This window comes from Rhinopithecus bieti, unplaced genomic scaffold, assembly GCF_001698545.2.
Source record: "Rhinopithecus bieti isolate Rb0 unplaced genomic scaffold, ASM169854v2 scaffold_56174, whole genome shotgun sequence".
In the NCBI taxonomy this organism is placed as follows: Eukaryota; Metazoa; Chordata; class Mammalia; order Primates; family Cercopithecidae; genus Rhinopithecus; species Rhinopithecus bieti.
The window spans coordinates 4,474,259-4,496,077 of record NW_016824749.1 but is presented as its reverse complement, the minus strand read 5'-3'; the positions used below and the strand labels follow the sequence as shown (position 1 = coordinate 4,496,077).

The 21,819-nt window shown below is 43.0% G+C and overlaps 3 protein-coding genes across 13 annotated transcripts in view; 1 reads left to right on the top strand and 2 right to left on the bottom strand.

The window, feature by feature from the left end:
• Positions 1 to 6,632, bottom strand: part of LRP2BP (LRP2 binding protein) — a 39,238-nt gene extending 32,606 nt beyond the window's left edge. For 2 of the 7 annotated variants that reach the window (XM_017862566.1, XM_017862569.1), the window contains exon 1: positions 6,550 to 6,632. The gene's annotated coding sequence lies outside the window, so the exon portion shown is untranslated. Of the gene's footprint in view, positions 1 to 6,235; positions 6,285 to 6,549 lie in introns of those variants that run through there. The other 5 variants (XM_017862567.1, XM_017862564.1, XM_017862568.1 and 2 more) reach the window with 5 other exon arrangements.
• On the top strand, positions 6,383 to 10,008 carry ANKRD37 (ankyrin repeat domain 37). Of its 2 annotated transcripts, XM_017862574.1 has the most exons (5): positions 6,383 to 6,647; positions 6,832 to 6,984; positions 8,598 to 8,689; positions 9,231 to 9,434; positions 9,673 to 10,008. In XM_017862574.1, coding segments are annotated over exons 1-5 (477 nt in total). In that variant the 5' UTR covers positions 6,383 to 6,620; the 3' UTR covers positions 9,674 to 10,008. The 2 variants fall into 2 exon arrangements, with proteins under 2 accessions (XP_017718063.1, XP_017718062.1); XM_017862573.1 differs by lacking the exon at positions 9,673 to 10,008 and having other exon boundaries at positions 6,429 to 6,647; positions 9,231 to 9,438.
• UFSP2 (UFM1 specific peptidase 2) overlaps positions 9,196 to 21,819 on the bottom strand; it is a 25,397-nt gene continuing 12,773 nt past the window's right edge. For 2 of the 4 annotated variants that reach the window (XM_017862561.1, XM_017862563.1), the window contains exons 8-12: positions 18,738 to 18,902; positions 18,439 to 18,563; positions 15,922 to 15,998; positions 13,443 to 13,567; positions 11,829 to 12,285 (exon numbers count right to left, since the gene is read on the bottom strand). In XM_017862561.1, the coding sequence (XP_017718050.1) occupies positions 12,169 to 12,285; positions 13,443 to 13,567; positions 15,922 to 15,998; positions 18,439 to 18,563; positions 18,738 to 18,902 (609 nt within the window). In that variant the 3' untranslated portion in view covers positions 11,829 to 12,168. Of the gene's footprint in view, positions 10,134 to 11,828; positions 12,286 to 13,442; positions 13,568 to 15,921; positions 15,999 to 17,536; positions 17,631 to 18,438; positions 18,564 to 18,737; positions 18,903 to 21,819 lie in introns of those variants that run through there. The other 2 variants (XM_017862562.1, XR_001883462.1) reach the window with 2 other exon arrangements.

Sequence of the window (21,819 nt, the reverse complement as noted above, 5' to 3'; positions counted from 1 at the left end):
TTCTGGTATACACGGCGCTCTAGGCTCAGCTTGTATTTTCCCTGCCCCAGCCCTAGAATCAGCAATTTCTGCAAGGAGCCCTGGTTTCTTTTACTAGAGAATGGCATTAGAAACCCAGATCTGGGTACTGGGTGTGTTCATTTTTACTGGGGTGTCACTGCTTTAGGTCCTCACAGCAGGCAGAGCTACGACATATGTACACATATAACCCATGCATACACACACATCTATAATTATTGCTGCTTCTCTCCATCTGAATCTATATTCAGCTAACTATGAATTATTAATGACATTTTGGACATACGCATTACTACATGGCTCATTTTAGCCTTCTACTTATCTGTAACTTCCCTCTCCAACAATAAGAAACCTGGTTCCCTCCATCTATCGGTTTGATATTAAGGACTAACTTTCTACCTTTTTCTCTACTTCATGTAATTCTATAAATTCATCACATGTAATTTCCACATTTCATTGAAAGAATATATAACCAGGAGCAGAAATAACAAAAATATGAAATACCTTTCAAGTTCTCCAAGTTCTTATCACAACAGTGAAGAAGTGGACACTTTTTTTTTTTTTAACCATTGAGACCACTGGATCCCTTCTGATTACAGGCTCTCAGGAAAGTAAACATCATCAAAAGAGGATAACTATACTTTGTCTTTTCATTTCGCCACAGTGTCTTGTTGCAGCCGTTGTTTAGAATAACTACACAATTTATCACCTTCCTCAAGAAGTTTGAGTTATCAAGGCTGGAAGAATTTATGTTAAAGAGGAAGAAGAATTTGTGAGAAATCCTTCCGTTTTTACAATCATTAGGGTCATGGATTTCTTGACAGTGGCCAATGAAGGCCAGAATTATATTTGATTAATTAATTCATCTTAAATCTGTAGATGTTTTAAAAAAAACTTTAAAATAAAAATCTACTGAAATTCTAGATCTGGCTATAAGCTTCTATCTTTGAAAAGCTGTCACATTTGGAATGATATTATCACCTTCAGTGTATGAACGATAGAAGTATTATTGCCATAGTATCATTATTAATAAAAATATTGTTACCTCTAAGACTCAGTGGACTGGTCAACATTGATCTACCATGGGTGCCTGGCTGGCAATAAACAATTAAGACATCGTATTCGGAAATGCCTGATGCGTATTACTTCAATGCTTTGGTGTTACTGCCAGGCCTCTGAGCCCAAGCCAAGCCATCGCGTCCCCTGTGACTTACACGCATACGCCCAGATGGCATGAAGTAACTGAAGAAATCACAAAAGAAGTGCAAATGCCCCTGCCCCGCCTTAACTGATGAACCATTCCACCACAAAAGAAGTGCAAATGCCCTGCCCCGGCCTTAACTGATGACATTCCACCACAAAAGAAGTGCAAATGCCCTGCCCGGCCTTCAACTGATGACATTCCACCACAAAAGAAGTGCAAATGCCTGCCCTGCTTAACGGATGGACATTCCCACCACAAAAGAAGTGAAATGCCCTGCCCCGCCTTAACTGAATGACATTCCACCACAAAAGAAGTGAAATGCCCGGTCCTTGCCTTAAGAGATGACCATTGTCTTGTGAAATTCCCCTTTCCTGGCTCATCCTGGCTCAAAAAGCTCCCCCACTGAGCCACCTTGTGACCCCCACTTCCTGCCTCCGAGAACCAACCCCCCCTTTGACTGTAATTTTCCTTCACCTACCCAAATCCTACAGAACAGCTCGACCCTTATCTTCCTTCGCTGACTCTCTTTTCGGGACTCAGCCGGCCTGCACCCAGGTGATTAAAAAGCTTTACTGCTCACACAAAGCCTATTTGGTGGTCTCTTCACATGGACGCTCATGACAGTTACGATATTCTCAAGGGATTTAAAAAATACATGTGAAACCAGGCTAGCTACTGGCATTTTTAGTTTTCAGTATTTTTGGAGACGAGGCCTCACTCTGTCACCCAGGCTGGAGTGCAGTGGCACAATCTCGGCTCACTGCAACCTCTGCCTCCTGGGTTCAAGTGATTCTCCCACCTCAGCCTCTCAAGTAGCTAGCATTACAGGCACGTACCACATACCTGGCTACTTTTTGTATTTTTAGTAGAGATGGTTTCACCATGTAGGCCAGGCTGATCTCGAATTCCTGGCCACAAGCGATCTGCCTGCCTCAGCCTCCCAAAGTGTTGGGATTACAGGCGTGAGCCACTGCATCTGGCGAGATTTTTAGTTTTACTTTACATTATTTCACTTGGCTTTAGAGCTAAAGTTTTCTATGGCGTTACTAAACGTATACAATCCAATTAATGTTTTAAAATAGTGGCAAGTAGGAATTAAGTATTCTCAATTACTCCTCCTTTCAATACTGTGCCTTTTGGTAATGTTTTTCCAGTGTTTAACAGGAAAACCACTGCAAGCAGGAAATAGATAAAATTAGCTTATCGGTTCCAGCAACTACTTTTAATAATTTTCACCTGGCACAATTCACTTATTCAAGAGTAATTACTTTTCTTTTTTTTGAGATGAAGTCTTGCCCTTTCACCCAGGTTGGAGTGCAGTGGCGTGATCTCAGCTCACTGCACCCTCCACCTCCCAGGTTCAAGTGATTCTCTACTTAGCCTCCTGAGTAGCTGGGATTACAGGCACCCGCCACCACACCCAGCTAATTTTTTGTATTTTTAGTAGAGACCGGGGTTTCATCATGTTGGCCATGCTGGTCTCGAACTGTTGACTTCAGGCGATCCGCCTGCCTCAGCCTCCCAAAGTGCTGGGATTACAGGCGTGAGCCACCACGCCCGGCCCTCAAGAGTAATTACTTGAATAGGAAGTACTAGGTTTAGTATTGCGGGAGATTCAATGCCAGGAACAAGGCTACACCAACAGTCAATATTAAATAAAAGAGTTGTTTTTCTATGGATTACAATAATTTTCTCTGAAGACTCTTTCGCGGCCAGGCGTGGTGGCTCACGCCTGTAATCCCAACACTTTGGAAGGCCAAAGGAGGTGGATCACTGGAGGTCAGGCATTTGAGACCAGCCTGGGCAACATAGTGAAACCTCCGTCTCTACTAAAAATATGAAAATTAGCTGGGCGTGGTGGTGCACAGCTGTAAGCCCAGCTACTTGGGTGGCTGAAGCACAAGAATTGCTTGAACCCGGGGAGACGGAGGTTGCAGTGAGCTGAAATCACGCCACTGCACTCCAGTCTGGGCAACAGAGCGAGACTGTGTTTCAGAGGAGAGAAAAGAAAAAAAAAACAACTTTAGTTTGCATTAAAGAAACCAATCTTAGTAGCCTGAATTTACCAGAGGTGACCAAAATTATTTAAAACACATAGGTATGACAAGAATGTGGGCTCTGGAGTCAAACTGAGTTCAGATCCCTGATTTACCTCCTAATAAACATGACAAGTTAATGGACCTCCCTAAGCCTCAATTTCCTCTTCTATAAAATGCAGATAATACCTATGAGCGTTAGTCTTGAGGCACAAGTGCTCAATTAATGTCAATTTGTAATATAATAAACTAGAATAGACGTTAGTGGTTAATACTTTCTCATTTGTCAGCCTATTTCACATCACTGCTGTATGTGGATCACACACTGCCCCCAGACTGAACCACATACAGTGCTCTCCATACTGGAAGATACTTTACACTTCTTAGAAATACTCTTCCCTTCCTGGACTACTTAGCAAACTCCTACCCTCAAGATTCCGCCCACACACCTCTCATTTATTTGGTCACTTACTCATCATCCAACTTTTTTTTTTTTTTTTTTTTAACACTCGCTGTGAATGGCATACTCGTTCTGGAAACACATCAACCAGCAATTAACACATGCGGAACTAGCACTGCTCAGGAGAACGCCTACTGAATATGCATCTTAGATCATCTTCCTTTTTAGAATACTGATCCCACCTGCTACAGGCCTGGTGAAACCCGTTACTTGCCAGTAAGATATTGTCCCCCAAATGTACTTATCCTTATCATGCGCGTCCGTGTGAAGAGACCACCAAACAGGCTTTGTGTGAGCAACATGGCTATTTACTTCACCTGGGTGCAGGCGGGCTGAGTCCGAAAAGAGAGTCAGCGAAGGGAGATAAGGGTGGGGCCGTTTTATAGGATTTGGGTAGGTAAAGGAAAATTACAGTCAAAGGGGGGTTGTTCTCTGGCAGGCAGGAGTGGGGGTCACAAGGTGCTCAGTGGGGGGAGCTTTTTGAGCCAGGATGAGCCAGGAAAGGGGATTTCACAAGATAATGTCATCGCTTAAGGCAAGGACTGGACATTTTCACTTCTTTTGTGGTGAAATGTCATCGGTTAAGGCGAGGCAGGGCATTTTCACTTCTTTTGTGATTACTTCAGGCCATCTGGGTGTATATGTGTAAGTCACAGGGGATGCGATGGCTTGCTTGGCTTGGGCTCAGAGGCCTGACAATCCTGTTTTTGTGCATTGAAAGCTTTGCTCAGTTTATAGTTTCTAGGCCCATTACTAAGGATAAGTCAGATATCCAGCTGAGATATAACTTTTTTTTCTGAAAACAATGTGAGCTATGGACAAGTACGCTGTGATTAAAGGGAGAAAAGCTGTAACGACTCCCAAAATTTCCTTTCCTTATGAAATGTACATATGTAACAGGAAGTTAAAAAATAACTACCAGACTTAATGCATACTGAATAGATATCTTGTTTCAAAGAAAATAGATGAAATATAGAGGCACTTTCACCACACAAATATCCCATTACATATGCTAACTGCAATATTTATGTTCAAACCCTAAGAACGTTTCTGATACTCTTTGAAGGCAATTCCTAAAAATGAACTTCTGTGCAAACCTGAAGGTTCAATGCATGTGTTTTAAAAAAGAATGCTTACTGAATTTAAACAAGAGAAAAGGGAAATTAGCAATATGGACACGTGATCACCTCACAACTCTCTGACAGCAGTTATCTCTGCACTGCCATTCTTTAAACATCATTGGCCGGGCGCGGTGGCTCAAGCCTGTAATCCCAGCACTTTGGGAGGCTGAGACGGGTGGATCACGAGGTCAGGAGATCGAGACCATCCCGGCTAACACGGTGAAACCCCGTCTCTACTAAAAGATACAAAAAACTAACCGGGCGAGATGGCGGCGCCTGTAGTCCCAGCTACTCGGGAGGCTGAGGCAGGAGAACGGCGTAAACCCGGGAGGCGGAGCTTGCAGTGAGCCGAGATCGCGCGCCACCGCACTTCAGCCTGGGCGACAGAGCGAGACTCCGTCTCAAAAAAAAAAAAAAAAAAAATCATTAAAAGGTATTGCGAATAGTTTAAGTATTAAAAATATGTAAGAACGATTCTATATATTTGAACACACATTTATGTTCAAACATTCATATGAATAAAAATGCTTAAAACCACCCCTTGGGTAACTAACAACATAAACTTGCGATTGCAAATTTTATGGCTCTTACTACAAAACAAAAATTAGAATGAAAAGACCACTTATCTTTAGAGGACAAGCACGAGCTTGTCTTCTAATTGCACAATAACAAACGTATTTATTCCTCCGTGCTTTCAAAGGCATCAACAGAAGGGAATCATTAAAAATGTAGGGGAAAAGAAACCACTAGGCTGCAGCTTTGGTGTCTACGTAGACAGTTCTGGAAAAGCGCTTAGGGAGAGTGTAGGGAGCAGCTCTGACGTCAGCGGCAGCCATCGGAAGTCAGGTCATGTTCTACAAAAGCAGTGACGCACGCCCGGCAGCACCCGCGGGGCAGGGGGGCGCCATCACCAGCCTCGCGGGTCCGAATCGCACGCGTCCGAGGTCGCTCTCCCGTGAGGAGAGCCCGGCGTGGACCGGCGTGACGGCCCCAGCGTGCTGCGGCCTCTCCCCGAGGGCTCCTCCACAAGGATCCCTGCGGGGGCCGGGCTCGGCCGTTGCCGCTCGGGACAGCCATCCCCTCGAATTCGCGCTCGCGGTCCCTGCCTTCACTTCCCGGGTTGGGAGGCGGGCGACGGCGCGCGAGATGAAGCAACTTGCGTTCCCCGGCGCCGAGGCGGCAGCAGCGCCGTGCACAGCGGCTTCTGCGCGCGGCTCCCTGTTTCCTGGTTACGTGCACGCCGGCAGAGCCAAAACCTGCGGCCGAAACTCCCGCTTCTCCGGAAGGATTAAAGGGCGGGAGCACTACCGGGAGACGTGTCAAACTCAGCGCGCCTCATGGCGGCCGCGGCACCCCTCCCGCCCGGGTTCCCGTCCGTCCACGCCCACTGACTTACCCTGCACACGCGCGCTGAGGCACCGTGGGGCGGCCGAGGGCCCCGCCCCGAGGTGGGAGGGCCTGGCGCATCCGCAGCTGGCCAATCGGCGGATGGCCTCGCGTGCCCGCCCCCCCCATCCTGCCCCCGGCGCCGAGCTCCACGTGCCAGTGTTTGTGTACGTGCGGCCTTAGCGGGGCTGGACCGGGTCCAGGTGGTTGGGGATTAGACTGCTCTGGCGCAACCGGAGCTGGGGCGCGGCTGCCCTGGGCCGGCCCGCAAGTCCCAGCGGTCTTTAAATTCTCCCGTGCTGGGACCGGCGTGCGCACTCTTACCTGTCGCGGTGCGGCAAGCGTCCCACCGCTCTGCACTTCCAAGGACTCTTGTCATCTGCCTTAGGCGGGAAATGCTGTTGCTGGATTGCAACCCCGAGGTGAGCTTTTGTCCTGCAGGCTCAAGTTTCCAGACGCGTCTTCTCGGGAACGCGGGGACTGACCACTGGGCGCTGCCTGGTCTCGCCTGGTCAGAGCTGGTTGTGAAGGGCGAGATTTCCAGCCCGGAGGGGCGCGGGACTGGACAAAGGTGAGAGAGGTGCTGGATCTGTTGTCTTCCCGCAGGTGGATGGTCTGAAGCATTTGCTGGAGACAGGAGCCTCGGTCAACGCACCCCCGGATCCCTGCGAGCAGTCGCCTGTCCACTTAGCCGCAGGAAGCGGCCTTGCTTGCTTTCTTCTCTGGCAGCTGCAAACGGGCGCTGACCTCAACCAACAGGTAACTAGGTAACTGATTGTTGCTGTGTACAGCCCTCCCCTCCAGTCCAGATCCAAACAAACATTTCTCAGACGCCAAGAGTTGTTTCAGCTCTATAGCAGCGATGTCCAACAGAAATAGAATGCAAGACACAGATGTAATTTAAAATTTTTTTTCCAGTCTTGATGTGAGGACATGAGAAATTTCACGTTTTTAAGTAGCCATATTAATAAACATGAAATTTTAGTATTTGACCCAATTTGTCCAAAATATTATCAGTTCAATATGTAATCAACATAAAGCAATTACTGATTAGATATTTTGCATTTCTTTTACTCTGTCTTCACAATCCAGTGTGACAGTATATCTCCAATCAGACTAGCCACATTTCAGATACTCTAGCCTTACGTGGCTATTGACTCTTTGAACAGCACAGATCTAGTTTATTTCAAAAGAAGTAATTGCTACATTACTGTCTCCCAGCAGCAATTCAAATACTTGTGAGCTATGTCCACAAGCATTCTAATTTCCTAAAAATTTTTTTTTACTGTAGTTTGCATCTCCCGTTGAATATTGAAACATGGTGAATTTTAAATTGTAAACTTTTCTGGGAGAACTCTGTTTTTATTTGCTTACATTTTAATGTATGTGGATATGGCTACACGTTTTTATTTATTTATTTTGAGACGGAGTTTTGCTCGTCACCCAGGCTGGAGTGCAATGGCGCAGTCTCAGCTCACTGCAACCTCTGCCTCCTGGGTTCAAGAGCTTCTGCCTCAGCCTCTGTAGTAGCTGGGATTACAGGCACACGCCACCATGCCTGGCTAATTTTTGTATTTTATTAGAGACGGGGTTTCACCATGTTGGCCAGGCTGGTCTTGAACTCCTGACCTTAGGTAATCCGCCTGCCTCGGCCTCCCAAAGTGCTGGGATTACAGGAGTGAGCCACCACGCCCAGCTACACGTTTTTATTAAGGAAAACGGTATGAAAAAGCAAACTAGGTTATCAAAAATAAGCTTTTACAGCTTACCGAGGGCAAAAAAAGAGAAAAGCTTGAAGTAAAAAATTCAGTCCAAAGAAGGAGATTTTCAGAAGGTTCCATACTGAAATGAATATGCAAGTATCATACATTCCTATGTTTCAAATTAGCCCAGGGAGTTGGCTATCCCTAATGTAATCACTAAAAGTATCTAGAAGATCTAAATAAAGGAATGAATGATAATCATTTCAGAGCATATGCTGGAATGTTCAAGTTATAATAATAATCCACTAGTTATTTAAATTAATTCTGCATTCCTGAAATCTTGCACTTGTAAACGATTATCAAGTGTTTTTAATTAGAATAGATGTTGATGCACATTTATATGTATCAAAAACACATTACTTCTTAGTCTTAAAGTGATTTAAGACTTCTCATTTCTGAAAACAAACCCAAAACCTGAACTGAGAATGAATATTAACAAAATAAACCCACGAAAAGTGTTTGTGTTCTCTGCCAAAAAAAAAAAAAAGATTCCATCCAGTACAATGCAATTCTAACTAGCTTCCTTACATAGCTAATATTAGATGTCACTCACCATCTTCCACAAAAAGTATTTTTAGGAGACTCTAAAATGCACTATCTTACCTTAAGGATGTTTTAGGAGAAGCTCCACTACACAAGGCAGCGAAAGTTGGAAGTCTGGAGTGCCTTAGCCTGCTTGTGGCCAGTGATGCCCAAATTGAGTGAGTATGAAAACAGTGGCTTCACATTTCATGTTTTCTTGGATTAAACTAATCAGACTCCTAAAGCTTAGTTACATATGCTTTTAAAAATAATGCTTGCCTCATTGATAATTTAGTGTTAATCATTTAAATGTTAACTTAGGTTGTTGGTGCTGTCTAGTAATACTCTGTTCGAGTAAGTAAGAAGTCAGATCCTGAGCAATCAGAGGTGCAATTTTGTTCATTATGACTGTATTCTACTTCAGTTTCAGTTTAGGAAAACCCATTCTGTAGTTCTCATTGACTACCTTTGGGTACTCATACACTGTATTAAACATCAAACAATTCTTACATTCATTCAGAACTGGAATGTCCACTCTATGCTGGATTCTGTTAGTTGCTGAAGATACAATAGTGACCAAAAATGCAATTTCCCTATGCATCCTTTACCTCTTCTGTTCTGCAGCCAACATTTGTATGAGCCCAAAATTCCCTTGTAAGATATTTTTAAAAAGACTTAAGTTCAATTTTTCATTTAACTCAATTTTTATCATATTTTCAGTTTATGTAATAAGAACGGGCAAACAGCTGAAGATCTCGCTTGGTCATGTGGATTTCCAGACTGTGCCAAGTTTCTTACAACAATTAAATGCATGCAGACAATAAAACCAAGTGAACACTCTGATAGGAATAATTGTGTTGCTGTGCTCAGACAGAAACGAAGTTTTGGAAGTGTAGAAAATATCAGTGGGAAAAGGAAGTGTTGGTAAGTAACTCAGAGCTGCTGTTTTCCTCCCTCAGTAATGGATCTCATTTGCATAGCATTTATTATTCCATTTAATATTGACACTCTTATTTCTAGTAGTGGTGTTTCATTCTCATTAACATCTTAATACTGGTTATATGAGTCTAGAGACCAAAAATGGGCCTGCATGGTGGCAGTTTGGGGATAAAACTCATTTTTTTAAAAAAAGTTTTAATGTCAACATGTTTTTTAAAAACAGATGTCACGTGGGTCATGAAGAAGTCTGAAGAACGCCCTCATTTCATGCAGATCTATAAGCTCCTGCTTTTGGCTTTACCATATGTGTGTCTAAACTCCTTCTGAGAAGGAGGAAAAACTTTCTTCCAAGTGAAGATCCATTTCAGAACACATGTATTTACATGCCTATAACATGCTGGTTGTGTATGCTTTGTCTTTTAAGTTTTATTAAAGGAATGTCTAAAAAATACATTCTCCGTGCAGTATTTTCAACCTTTGAAAAAGGTCATAATTTAAACCGTCAAACTAGAACCAGGATTTAAGGTGAAATTAAACTGATTCTTTATTCACAAATTTATAATACCACTCTACTGCAGTCTTTGACTCCAAGAGATTTTAAATCATATTTGGTCGCTGAGGAAGACATAAGTTATAGTATGCATCCTTGTTCCAAAAGTCTGGACCCTTCCATCCGCACCAGCCCTGGATAGAGGAGAAGGGAAAGGGAAAGCCTTTTACAAAGTTACAAGATGATGTCATGGAAATCGTGACATCAGGCTCTGTCAGCTGGACCTTGGAATAAGACTAAATGGCTTTATCATTCAAGGATTTGAATTCCTACTAAGCATAGAAAAGTAACTTACCCTTTAAGGTAGGTTTTTAAACTTTTAATTCTATATAATTCATCATAAAAATCATTAAAAAAAAACTTACTTATAATTGTTAGTCCAGATACCACACTTCACTGATTCTGAGATGTATAATTTTACTGCTTGAAACTGATAGCATGTGACAGTTGAACTAGCAGTCTGTTTTTCTGAATAGTCCATAAAGGACTGTAAGAGACCATTCAGTGGCATCTTACGATTGAAGCACTGTAGTGAGAAACCTCACTTCCCCCTGCCTGCCATTCTGTGCCCTTTCATTTTCAAATCCCAGGTGTCAATTCTGCTTTCTGTGTTTCATGTCAGTATTCATCCTTTTTGCCCGCAGAGAAAATTACTTTCAAGCAAAATCTCACTTAGAATATGAAAATTTCTCAGATTTCTTCTAGGACCACTGAGTTATGAAAGAAGGAAACTTGAAGGAAAAGCCAATAACTGGTCTGTATTGTATGATTCTCAAATGAAATGCTTTGAGAAATCCTTGAGAGGAGGCTGAGACTCTGAAAATCCCATGAAGTGAGTGACAAGCAGCGGTCTGACTCCCTCCTAAATAAGATACACATTGTAAAAAAACAAGATAAAAGTCAAAAATCCTCCACCAGTCCTACCCCCCACTCTCCCTAGGTAACCGGCATTCTATTTATCATCTCATTTTTTCAGCAAAACTTTCTCTTAATTTAATGTCCTGTTTTTCTTAACAGACAAATAGAAAAAAGACTCATTCTCTGTTTTAACCTTTTTTTGATCCTTTTACACATGAAGGCCTTATCCAGGTAACCAGATCCAAATTTCTTAAAGGAGAAATGGGTAGAGAGGGTGTCAAAATGGGATTGTATAGGGACATGGTGCTTAGGACATGCTTGTTTCCTGAGAGATGACCAGCCTGGGAACTTCAAACAAGAAAGCACCACAAGAAGACAAAGGTCAGGCAGAGATGGAACTCTCCTCTGGCCTCCTGGGTTTCTGGAGTCAAGTGAATCAACAGGTGTAACGGCAGGACCTTGGCTTCACCGTTTCTTGTGCATACAAATAGAGCAAGGAGGTATCTGCTGTTGAAAAGTTCTACAGAAATATAACTAGCAAAGATGGAGACTAATTCTCTGAGAAAGGAACCAGGTACAATCCCTTACTCTTAATTGTTCAGAAACCTTATCTAGATAATGCCATGTAGTGCAGAGTCCCTTGAACCAACCAGAAAAGATAAATTTTATGATGAAAATAATTAAGGCTTCTCCCTGCCTTTAAGAAAAAATCTAAATGCCTGGTTCACAAAGACCACCCCCTCTTTTCTTTTTTTTTTGACACGGAGTCTCACTCTGTCGCCCAGGCTGGAGTGCAGAGGCACGATCTCGGCTCACTGCAAGCTCTGCCTTCTGTGTTCATGCCATTCTCCTGCCTCAGCCTCCCAAGTAGCTGGGACTACAGGCGCCTGCCGCCACGCCCGGCTAATTTTTTGTATTTTTAGTAGAGTCGGGGTTTCACCATGTTAGCCAGGATGGTCTCGATCTCCTGACCTCATGATCCGCCTGCCTTGGCCTCCCAAAGTGCTGGGACTACAGGCGTGAGCCACTGCACCCAGCAAGACCACCCTTTTTGACTGAGCTTGGTGTGTCCTTCCAGCCTCACCTCCACCTAGCTCTGGACACACTGATCGACCTGGAGTGTAGCTTTCACTGTTCCTACAGGGTTCCGCTACAGCATCAGCCTCGTAAAAGCACCTGAGATACCATTTTCTTTTCTTGAGAGTCCTTTTTGGACTGTCCTCCTCTACCCTACACTAAAGGTTTTAGCTCCCTAAACACCTCGTGTAATACTAGTGCTTAGGACAGTGCCTGGCACTTACTAGGTACTTATTAGGTATTTAGTAAATACTGAATGAACACCTTGCTACAGAACAAGAGTACTGCTACTGTATTCAGTAAGATACATGTACCAGTCAGAGACCTTTCAGAGACTTCGAATTCCAAATGCTGTGAAAGAGAAAAGCAAAAGGAAAAACACTTAAAACTGGAACAACACATGTCCATCCTGTTACTGTGCACCCTTCTCATAAACAAAAGGCTTCAGTAAACTGACAGTAGAAGACAACTGGACTACACACATTCAAAACTTTTTTTTTTTGTTTCTGAGCCAGAGTTTCACCCGTGTTGCCCAGGCTGGAGTGCGATAGCGCCATCTCAGCTCACTGCAACCTCCGCCTCCTCGGTTCAAGTGATTACCCTGCCTCAGCCTCCCACATAGCTAGGATTACAGGCGCCCGCCACCTGCCTGTCTAATTTTTGTATTTTTAGTAGAGACAGAGTTTCACCATGTAGGCCAGGTGGGTCTCAAATTCCTTATCTCAGGTGATCCGCCCACCTCAGCATCCCAAAGTGCTGGGATTACAGGTGTGAGCCACCGCGCCTGGCTTATAACTCTTTAACATATTAAAACATTTCATCTTTAGTTTATGGTTTAAAAGTATGTATTCTCTGCAATTGCAATGTATTTGGCAAAGAAGATAAATATTACTTAAAATTCAAGTTAATTATGTTTTACAATACTTTCTCCTAAAGACTTGGTGCTGAGTTTTCATATGTGAGAATTAGTTGCCTATGAATTAACAACTTTTTACCTCCCTTACCTGCTACTGTAAGAAAGAACAAATACTCTTACACATGTATCAACTTCAAACCCTTCATAGAGTGAGATTAGGTAGTATGTGAATAAACTGAAATTAACCAGGCCTCCATAGTGTCTAGCATACTGCTTAGCCCTCTTTTGGTTACTTCTGAAATTTTAGAAGTTTATATATTCCACTCATCTATTTTAAGACATTGATAAACTTTGATACATTTGTTTATGAAAGCTCTAAAATCTCCAAAGGAATATATTTATGAGTGTGTGTCCTATTATTAATTTTAATAACTGAGAAAGTTTCTATAAGTCTACATTTTGTCTTTTGCAATGTGCTTTGTTCCTGCACGTTCCCTATACAGAGAGGGCTACTTACAACAGCCTCAGAAGGCCTCCTCACAGGGAGGATCTCTGCCCTCAGCTTACTGTCTTTCTGTTACCAGCCAGTTTGTGATCCTTCATTTCTAGGTTCTTTGCCTTGTGTCTCAATTTGTGTTAAATGGATACTTACCTTTTCCAAAACAACTTGCAGGTCTTCAGCACCGGTATAATGTGGATCTAGAATCAGAAACTTTATCTGCCCTGTAATCTCATTCCATGCAACTCCTAGTATCGTGTGGGCCAAAACTCCTCCCCCTATATAAGAAAAAATAGGAAATAAGAATGAAGGCATAAACAAATGTCAAATGCCTATTCAATTTAAAAAGACAGATTATGGCCTGGCGCAGTGGCTCACGCCTGTAATCCCAGCACTTTGGGAGGCCGGGTGGGCGGATCACGAGGTCCTAATACAGTGAAACCCTGTCTCTACTAAAAAAATGCAAAAAAATAGCTGGGCGTGGTGGTAGGTGCCTGTAGTCCCAGCTACTCAGGAGGCAGAGGCAGGAGAATGGTGTGAACCTGGGAGGTGGAGCTTGCAATGAGCTAAGATCATGCCACTGTACTCCAGCCTGGGCAACACAGCAAGACTCAAAAAAAAAAAGATACTTTGCCTATTAACTGATCTAAAATAGCATTAAAATGGACTACTCTAAACTATAAAAGTGTGGGGAAAAGAGAGATCAGACTGTTACTGTGTCTATATAGAAAGAAGTAGACATAAGAGACTCCATTTTGTTCTGTATTTGAGATGCTGTTAATCTATGACCCTACCCCCAACCTTGTCCTTGCAAGAGACATGTGCTGTGGTGACTCAAGGTTTAAAGGATTTGGCGCTGTGCAGGGTGTGCTTTGTTAAACAAGTGCCTGAAGGCAGTATACTTGTGAAAAGTCATCACCATTCTCTTAATCTCAAGTACCCAGGGACACTACACTGCCAAAGGTCGCAGGGACCTCTGCCTAGGAAAGCTAGGTATTGTCCAAGGTTTCTCCCCATGTGATAGTCTGAAATATGGCCTTGTGGGAAGGGAAAGACCTAATCGTCCCCCAGCCTGACACCCGTGAAGGGTCTGTGCTGAGGAGGATTAATATAAGAGGAAAGAAGGCCTCTTGGCAGTTGAGATAGAGAAAAGCATCTGTCTCCTGCCTGTCCTGGGCAATGGAACATCTCGGTGTAAAACCCGATTGTATGTTCTATTTACCTCAGCCTCCTGAGTTGCTAGGACTACAGGCGCACACCAGCACGCCTAGCTAATTTTTTGTATTTTTTTTAGTAGAGATGGGGTTTCACTGTGTTAGCCAGGATGGTCTCGATCTCCTGACCTCGTGATCCGCCCACCTCGGTCTCCCAAAGTGCTGGGATTACAGGCGTAAGCTGACGGGCTCGGCCTACTCATTAAGTTCTTTCTGATATTATGCTGACATCAGCCTACCTCCATTTCCTTTTTTTTTTTTTTTTTTTTTTTTTTTTTTTTTTTTTTTTGAGATAGAGTCTTGCTCTGTCACCCAGGCTGGAGTGCAGTGGGCAATCCCAGCTCACTGCAACCTCCACCTCCCAGCTCAAGCGATTCTCCTGTTTCAGCATCCCAAGTAGTTGGGATTACAGGTGCGTGCCACTACACCCAGCTAATTTTTGTATTTTTAGTAGAGACAGGGTTTTGCCATATTGGCCAGGCTGGTCTCAAACTCTTGGCCTCAAGTGATCCGTCCCCCTCAGCCTCCCAAAGTGCTGGGATTACAGGCGTGAGCTACCGGGCTCGGCCTACTCATTAAGTTCTTTCTGATATTATGCTGACATCAGCCTACCTCCATTTCCTTTTTTTTTTTTTTTTTTTTTTTTTTTTTGAGGCAGTTTCTCACTTCTGTCACTCAGGCAGGAGAGCAGTGGATCTCTTGGCTCACTGCAGCCTCCTGGACTCAAGCAATCCTCCCATCTCAGTCTCCTGAGTAGCTGGCACTACAGGCTCACACTACCATGCCGGCTAATTTGTGTATTTTTTTTTTTTTTGGTAGAGATGGGGTCTGGCCATGTTGCCCACGCTGGTCTCAAATTCCTGGATGCAAGCTATCCTCCTGCCTCGGCCTCCCAAAGTGCTAGGATTACAGGTGTGAGCCACTACACCCAGTTTCTACCTCCATTTCTTACACACTAGTCTCAGCTTGCCTTCTGTCATCACAGGACAGGTCTTGTTCTTCACAGAATTAAGCATCTTTAGATCAGCTAATCCAATCTTCTCATTTTACAGATAAAATCCAGAGAGGTAAGTAATTTGCAAAATGTCACAAAGCCAGCCAAGTTAGCAACAAAGTCATAACTTACGAAGCTCAGCTGAGTGACCATTTCCTCTTTTTAATACTGCTCTCAGCTCTTTAAATGTTTGAACATAGCTACCATTTCTCAGCCTTTACTTCTTCTGGTTATTATAATCTGTTTTGTAACCCTTAAGCCACCTTGGAAATTTTTTTCAATATCCAGAGATCCATACATACGGTATAAAAGTTAATTTCAAAATTTTTTAAATGACTGATTTTATGCAACATTAAATATTTATATCAATGGTAAGTTTTACATAATACTCACTCTACCAAAAATGATATTTGAAACAGCTTACCGATCATAACTGGAGTTCCTTCACTTTGGAAATGATTAGCCAGTTCCCGTCCTTGAGAGGCCATTTCTGAACCTTGGCTAGAAAGAAACCATTTTCTATCAGATGAATTACTTCCAACACTAAGGCCAAATAATGAGCTAGGAGACAATGTTTCCTACATTCTTGTTTTTTCGGATTGTTACTGAAAAAATATACAAATGTAAAAAAATCAAGTGGTACGGAACTGAGAGAATAATTAAACTGTGCGATCTAAAGCAACACAAACTCAAAATACTTCAGGCCGCTAAGTGTGCTAGTTAACGGGCGGATCGCGAGGTCAGGAGATCGTGGCTAACACGGTGAAACCCCGTCTCTACTAAAAAATACAAAAAACTAGCCGGGCGAGGTGGCGGCGCCTGTAGTCCCAGCTACTTGGGAGGCTGAGGCAGGAGAATGGCGGGAACCCGGGAGGCGGAGCTTGCAGTGAGCTGAGATCCGGCCACTGCACTCCAGCCTGGGCGACAGAGCGAGACTCCGTCTCAAAAAAAAAAAAAAAAAAAAAGAAGCTAATAGCCCTTGATTTTCTGCTTCTTGGACTGCGTAAAGGAGGCCTGGGTTTATTCACATGAAGTTAAAACGTCACCTTGGTGCTCAGGGAGTTCTTATGGATGGACTGATCAGAAGAATGAGTGTTAAGTGCTGGGTTCTTGCCCTCTTGTTGGTGCACTTCTTAGTCTGTATTTCCTCATCTTTACACTGGGACCCAAAATACCGACCTGTCTACACAACAGGAGCGTCTGGGACTAAAACACGTGTCTGAAATCAACGCGAAAACTGCAAAATGTTTTCAAGTGCAACATACTATTTTTAAAGAATCTCAGAATTCTTACTTTTGAGAAGAGAAAGAAAGATGGGCTAATGAAAGGAGGTGTTTTTTGGGGGGAGGTGCCCGGTGGTGCTAAACCTTAGCTCTTGCTTAATGAGGAATGTATAATGTTTTAACGTACCAAAACTGTAACTTTTAAAAAAAGTTCTTCACTACTTAAGCCTGTCATTGTTTTTTATTATTACTTTTTTTTGAGATGGAGTCTCGCTCTGTTGCCCAGGCTGGAGTGTAGTGGTGCGATCTCAGCTCACTGCAACCTCCGCCTCTCAGGTTCAAGTGATTCTCCTTCCTCAGAGCCTCCTGAGTAGCTGGGATGATAGACATGTGCCACCATGCCCAGCTCATTTTTGTATTTTTAGTAGAGACAGGGTTTCACCATGTTGGCCAGGCTGGTGTCAAACTGCTGACCTCAGGTGATCCACCCATCTCAGCCTCCCTAAGTGCTGAGATTACAGGCATGAGCCACTGTGTCCAGCCAGTCTGTCATTTTTTACCACTGATTTTCTTTCTTTCTTTTTTTTTTTTTTTTTTTTCTGAGACGGAGCCTTGCTCTGCCGCCCAGGCTGGAGTGCAGTGGCCGGTTCTCAGCTCACTGCAAGCTCCGCCTCCCGGGTTTACGCCATTCTCCTGCCTCAGCCTCCCGAGTAGCTGGGACTACAGGCGCCCGCCTCGTCGCCCGGCTAGTTTTTTGTATTTTTTAGTAGAGACGGGGTTTCACCGTATTAGCCAGGATGGTCTCGATCTCCTGACCTCGTGATCCGCTCCTCTCGGCCTCCCAAAGTGCTGGGATTACAGTCTTGAGCCACCGCGCCCGGCCACCACTGATTTTCATAACCACTGAGGACTGATACAATGAGGACAATGTTAGTATAATTAACAATAGAAAATGTATTTTATTTGTTGTTTGGGTTTTTTTTCTCTCTTTTTTTAGAAAATGTATTTTTCTTTTCTTTTTTTTTTTTTTTGAAAGGGAGTCTCGCTTTGTCACCTGTGCTGGAGTGCAGTGGTAAGATCTTGGCTCACTGCAACCTCCGCCTCCTGGGTTCAAGCAATTCTCCTGCCTCAGCCTCCTGAGTAACTGGGATTACAGGCATGCACCACCACACCCAGCTAATTTTTTTGTATTTTTAGTAAAGACGGGATTTCGCCCTGCTGGCCAGGCTAGTCTCAAATTCCTGACCTCAGGGGATCCACCCACCTTGGCCTCCCAAAGTACTAGGATTACAGGCATGAGCCACTGCGCCCAGCTAGAAAATGTATTTTAAAACATAAGCTCATACAATCAGGAGTAAGCTAGTTATGGTCATAGAAAATTATTTATTTATATTTTCTCATTTTAATATTAGAATTATGGTTAAGATACACTGGAAAAGACAAAACGAATACATTATTTGGACTCATGACTGGATTATTAACATTTTAGGAAGAAAAGAGCAGGAGGTAAACAAAAGGTCAGTCATAGATCAACATCTGAGTTTTCCTTTTAAAACTTAAGATTGGAGCATAAAGAAACTTAATATTATTTTATGACTACTCAACGTTATTTTTAAGTTTTCCTCTTCTAGGCTAAAATTAGGCCTAAATAATACAAGCATACATTACTCACAAAGTCACTTTGAAATAATTTATCTAATTTCTTAAAGTGTCCTTACCTGACAAACAGTATTTTTGAAGTTATACCAATCAATTGGTTTAGTACCAGCTGTACCTCAATAGATCCAATCCATTGCCGTGATCCGACAAATGTTGCTGGTTTGTCACCGGCATCGACTAGAGCCTTTATGTATTTAAAAATATAAAAAAAAATCCATACACAAGACAGCCATTAAGAATACTTTTTTCTTCAAAACAGAAATAAGTCTGCACCATGAGGTAACAAATATTATCAATGGTATATTAAGGGCTAATGAAATGTAGAGTTGATTATACTTTAAAATGATATGTTCTGTACCTGCTGAATTTCTCTGTGTGTTGGAATGGACCTCTCTGTGTATCCCTGATGTTTGAACCAAGAGCAGATAGTCTGCAGAGATCGATAAGCACAGCCCCAGCCATTGTCATCTATCCGATCCTGCATATAATGATGATAACCATATACGCCCTGGACCACACAAATCTATACACAGAGAAGAAACACAGTGAAATATTAACTTAGGATAGAATTACATATTCTATATATGCTCCTGAATTATGTTTAATGTCACTGTAGTTCCTTATAAAAATGCCTTCACAGATCTATGGTTTAACATTATACGTTCTTGGCTTTTTATTTGAGGTTCAAAGTCCTTACCATGGGGCCCAGCAGGACCTACCTTCTGGCTTCCTCTCCAATTTCATCTCCTAAACTTTTCCCTATTGCTCCCTCTACTTTCAGTTCCCATATACCAGGGACAACATGACCTCGGAGCTTCATGGTTCTCTTGGCCTGGAGCTCTCTTTTCCCAAATGAATTGCCCAGCTTGCACTCTTACTTCACTCAGGTCTCCATTTAGATGTCAGAGGTCTTCCCTGACCATCCAATCTACAAACGGCCCACTCATTCTCTCACTGCCCCACCCCCTGCCTCACCTGTCATCTCTGTCCTCTTTATGTTTTTATTTTTCAAAGTATATCACTACTTGACACATTATCATTTAAAAAGTATCTGCCTACCTACACTAGTATGTGAGCTTAGTGAGTACATACACCATGTCTTATTCATTTTGGGGCCCAAGCTTCTACAACACGCCTGGCACGTGGTGGGTATAAATGTTGCTGAATAAATGCTGAAGGCAGGCAGGAAGGAGTAAAGGAACGAACGCACGAGTGAAGGGTCCATATCATGGGACACAGGAAGAATGTCTGTGCACATTTATAAACCTGCTCTGATTACAGCCCAGGTGTGTGGTTTGATGACCCTAAATTAAGGGTCAAAAAATAAAGATAAATTGCTAATACCACATACATTCTTACTTAGAATGCTAAGAATGTATATGTCTTTTTTTTAAAGAACTGGGTTTTTGTTTTTATTTTGTTGAGATTGGGTCTCACTATGTTGCTTAGGTTGGTCTTGAACTTCTGGGCTCAAGTGATCCTCCTGCCTCGGCCTCCTGAGCAGCTGGGATTACAGTTACATACCACCATGCCTGGCTCCAAACTGATACTATTTTTTAAAAGTTAGGTGAGAAGAGATAGGGGCAAAGATGGAACCAACCCTCACCCAACAATTAGAGAATATATATTCTGCCCAAGCACAGATAGAAAAATTTGCAACTTGACCACTGTGGCAGGCTGAAAGGTGGCTCCCAAAAGGAATATATGTCCTAATCCCTGGAACTTGTGAATGCACCCTCTGTGCCAAAAAGTAAAAGAAAAAAGAAAAGCAAAGGTATTAATAGAAGTGACTAAGTTAAGGATCTTAAGATGGGCAGGTTATCCTGGATTCCAGTGGGCCCTAAATGCAATCACATATATTCTTAAAAGAGTGGGGCATAGGAGGAGAAGGTAATGTCACCAAGGAGACAGAGATCAGAACGATGGGGCCACAAACCAAAGGATGCTAGCAGCCACCAGATTAAGGAATGGATTCTCCCCCAGAGCCTATGGAGGGAAGGCGGCCCTGCTGACATTGTGATGTCAGCGCAATGACACTACTTTCAGACCTCCAGAACTGAGACAACCCATTTCTGTAGTTTTAAGCCATCAAGTATGTGTTGATTTTTTTTTTTTTTTTTGAGACAGAGTCTGGCTCTGTCGCCCAGGCTGGAGTGCAGTGGCCGGATCTCAGCTCACTGCAAGCTCCGCTTCCCGGGTTTACACCATTCTCCTGCCTCAGCCTCCCGAGTAGCTGGGACTACAGGCGCCGCCCCCTCGCCCGGCTAGTTTTTTTTTTTTTTGTATTTTTTAGTAGAGACGGAGTTTTACCGTGTTCGTTAGGATGGTCTCGATCTCCTGACCTCGTGATCCGCCCGTCTCGGCCTCCCAAAGTGCTGGGATTACAGGCTTGAGCCACCGCGCCCGGCCAATGTTGATTATTTTTTAGGGAACAAATACAAGTTTCAATAAATTTCAGAGTTAGTTTCACTTAGAATTCTTTCTGGCCAGGAGGCAAGAGTTAGAAACCAGTTAAAACAAGAAGAAAAAAAAAAAAAGAAAAAAGGAAAATAAATTCTGACGTATTTGGACATTAGCAAACACTTCTAAATAATACATGGACAAAAGAAAACCATAATAGAAAATATAAAATACTTACAAGTGAACAAAACTAAAATCCTTCAAATTAAACCTGTAAGATACACTAAAAGCAGTGCCTTGCTTGAAATTTCAAACCTTACATTAGAAAATAAGAAAGCCGGCCGGGCATGGTGGCTCATGCCTATAATCCCAGCACTTTGGGAGGCTTAGGCAGGTAGATCACCTAAAGTCAGGAGTTCGACACCAGCCTGGTCAACATGGTGAAACCCCATCTCTACTAAAAATACAGAAATTAGCCAGGTGTATGGCGGGTGCCGGTAATCCCAGCTACTGGGGAGGCTGAGGCAGGAAAATTGCCTAAACCAGGAAAGCAGAGGTTGCAGTGAGCTGAGATCATGCCACTGCACTCTAGCCTGGGCAACAGAACAAGACTCTGTCTCAGAAAAAAAGACCAGCCTGGCCAACATGGTGAAACGCTGTCTAAAACCCTACTAAAAATACAAAAATTAGCCAGGTGTGGTGGCAGGTACCTATAACCCCAGCTACTCAGGAGGCTGAGGCAGGAGAATTGCTTGAACTCGAGAGGTGGAGGTTGCAGTGAGCTGAGATCACACCATTGCACTACAACCTGAGTGACAGAGTGAGACTCCATCTCAAAAAAAAAAAAAAAAAAAAAAGACTTATCCTACAGTGTGGTTTGGGTAGACTATGCCCTTAATTAGCATGATTTCTCAGGTATTCAGAATGAAAAAATGGGACAAGCCTTTAAAGAAATAAGAGAATTTTGGTAAGATAAATGTGGTATATACTAACTATTACTAACTTTTCTAGACCATTTTTAATTACTGCTATCTTAAGCA

Bases quoted from the DNA above. Each gene is read 5' to 3' on its own strand.
- ANKRD37 (XM_017862573.1), top strand. From the start codon at position 6,621: ATGCTGTTGCTGGATTGCAACCCCGAG. The intron at 6,648-6,831 runs GTGAGCTTTTGT...GTCTTCCCGCAG, and splicing joins TGCTGGATTGCAACCCCGAG to GTGGATGGTCTGAAGCATTT. The intron at 6,985-8,597 runs GTAACTAGGTAA...TCTTACCTTAAG, and splicing joins GCGCTGACCTCAACCAACAG to GATGTTTTAGGAGAAGCTCC.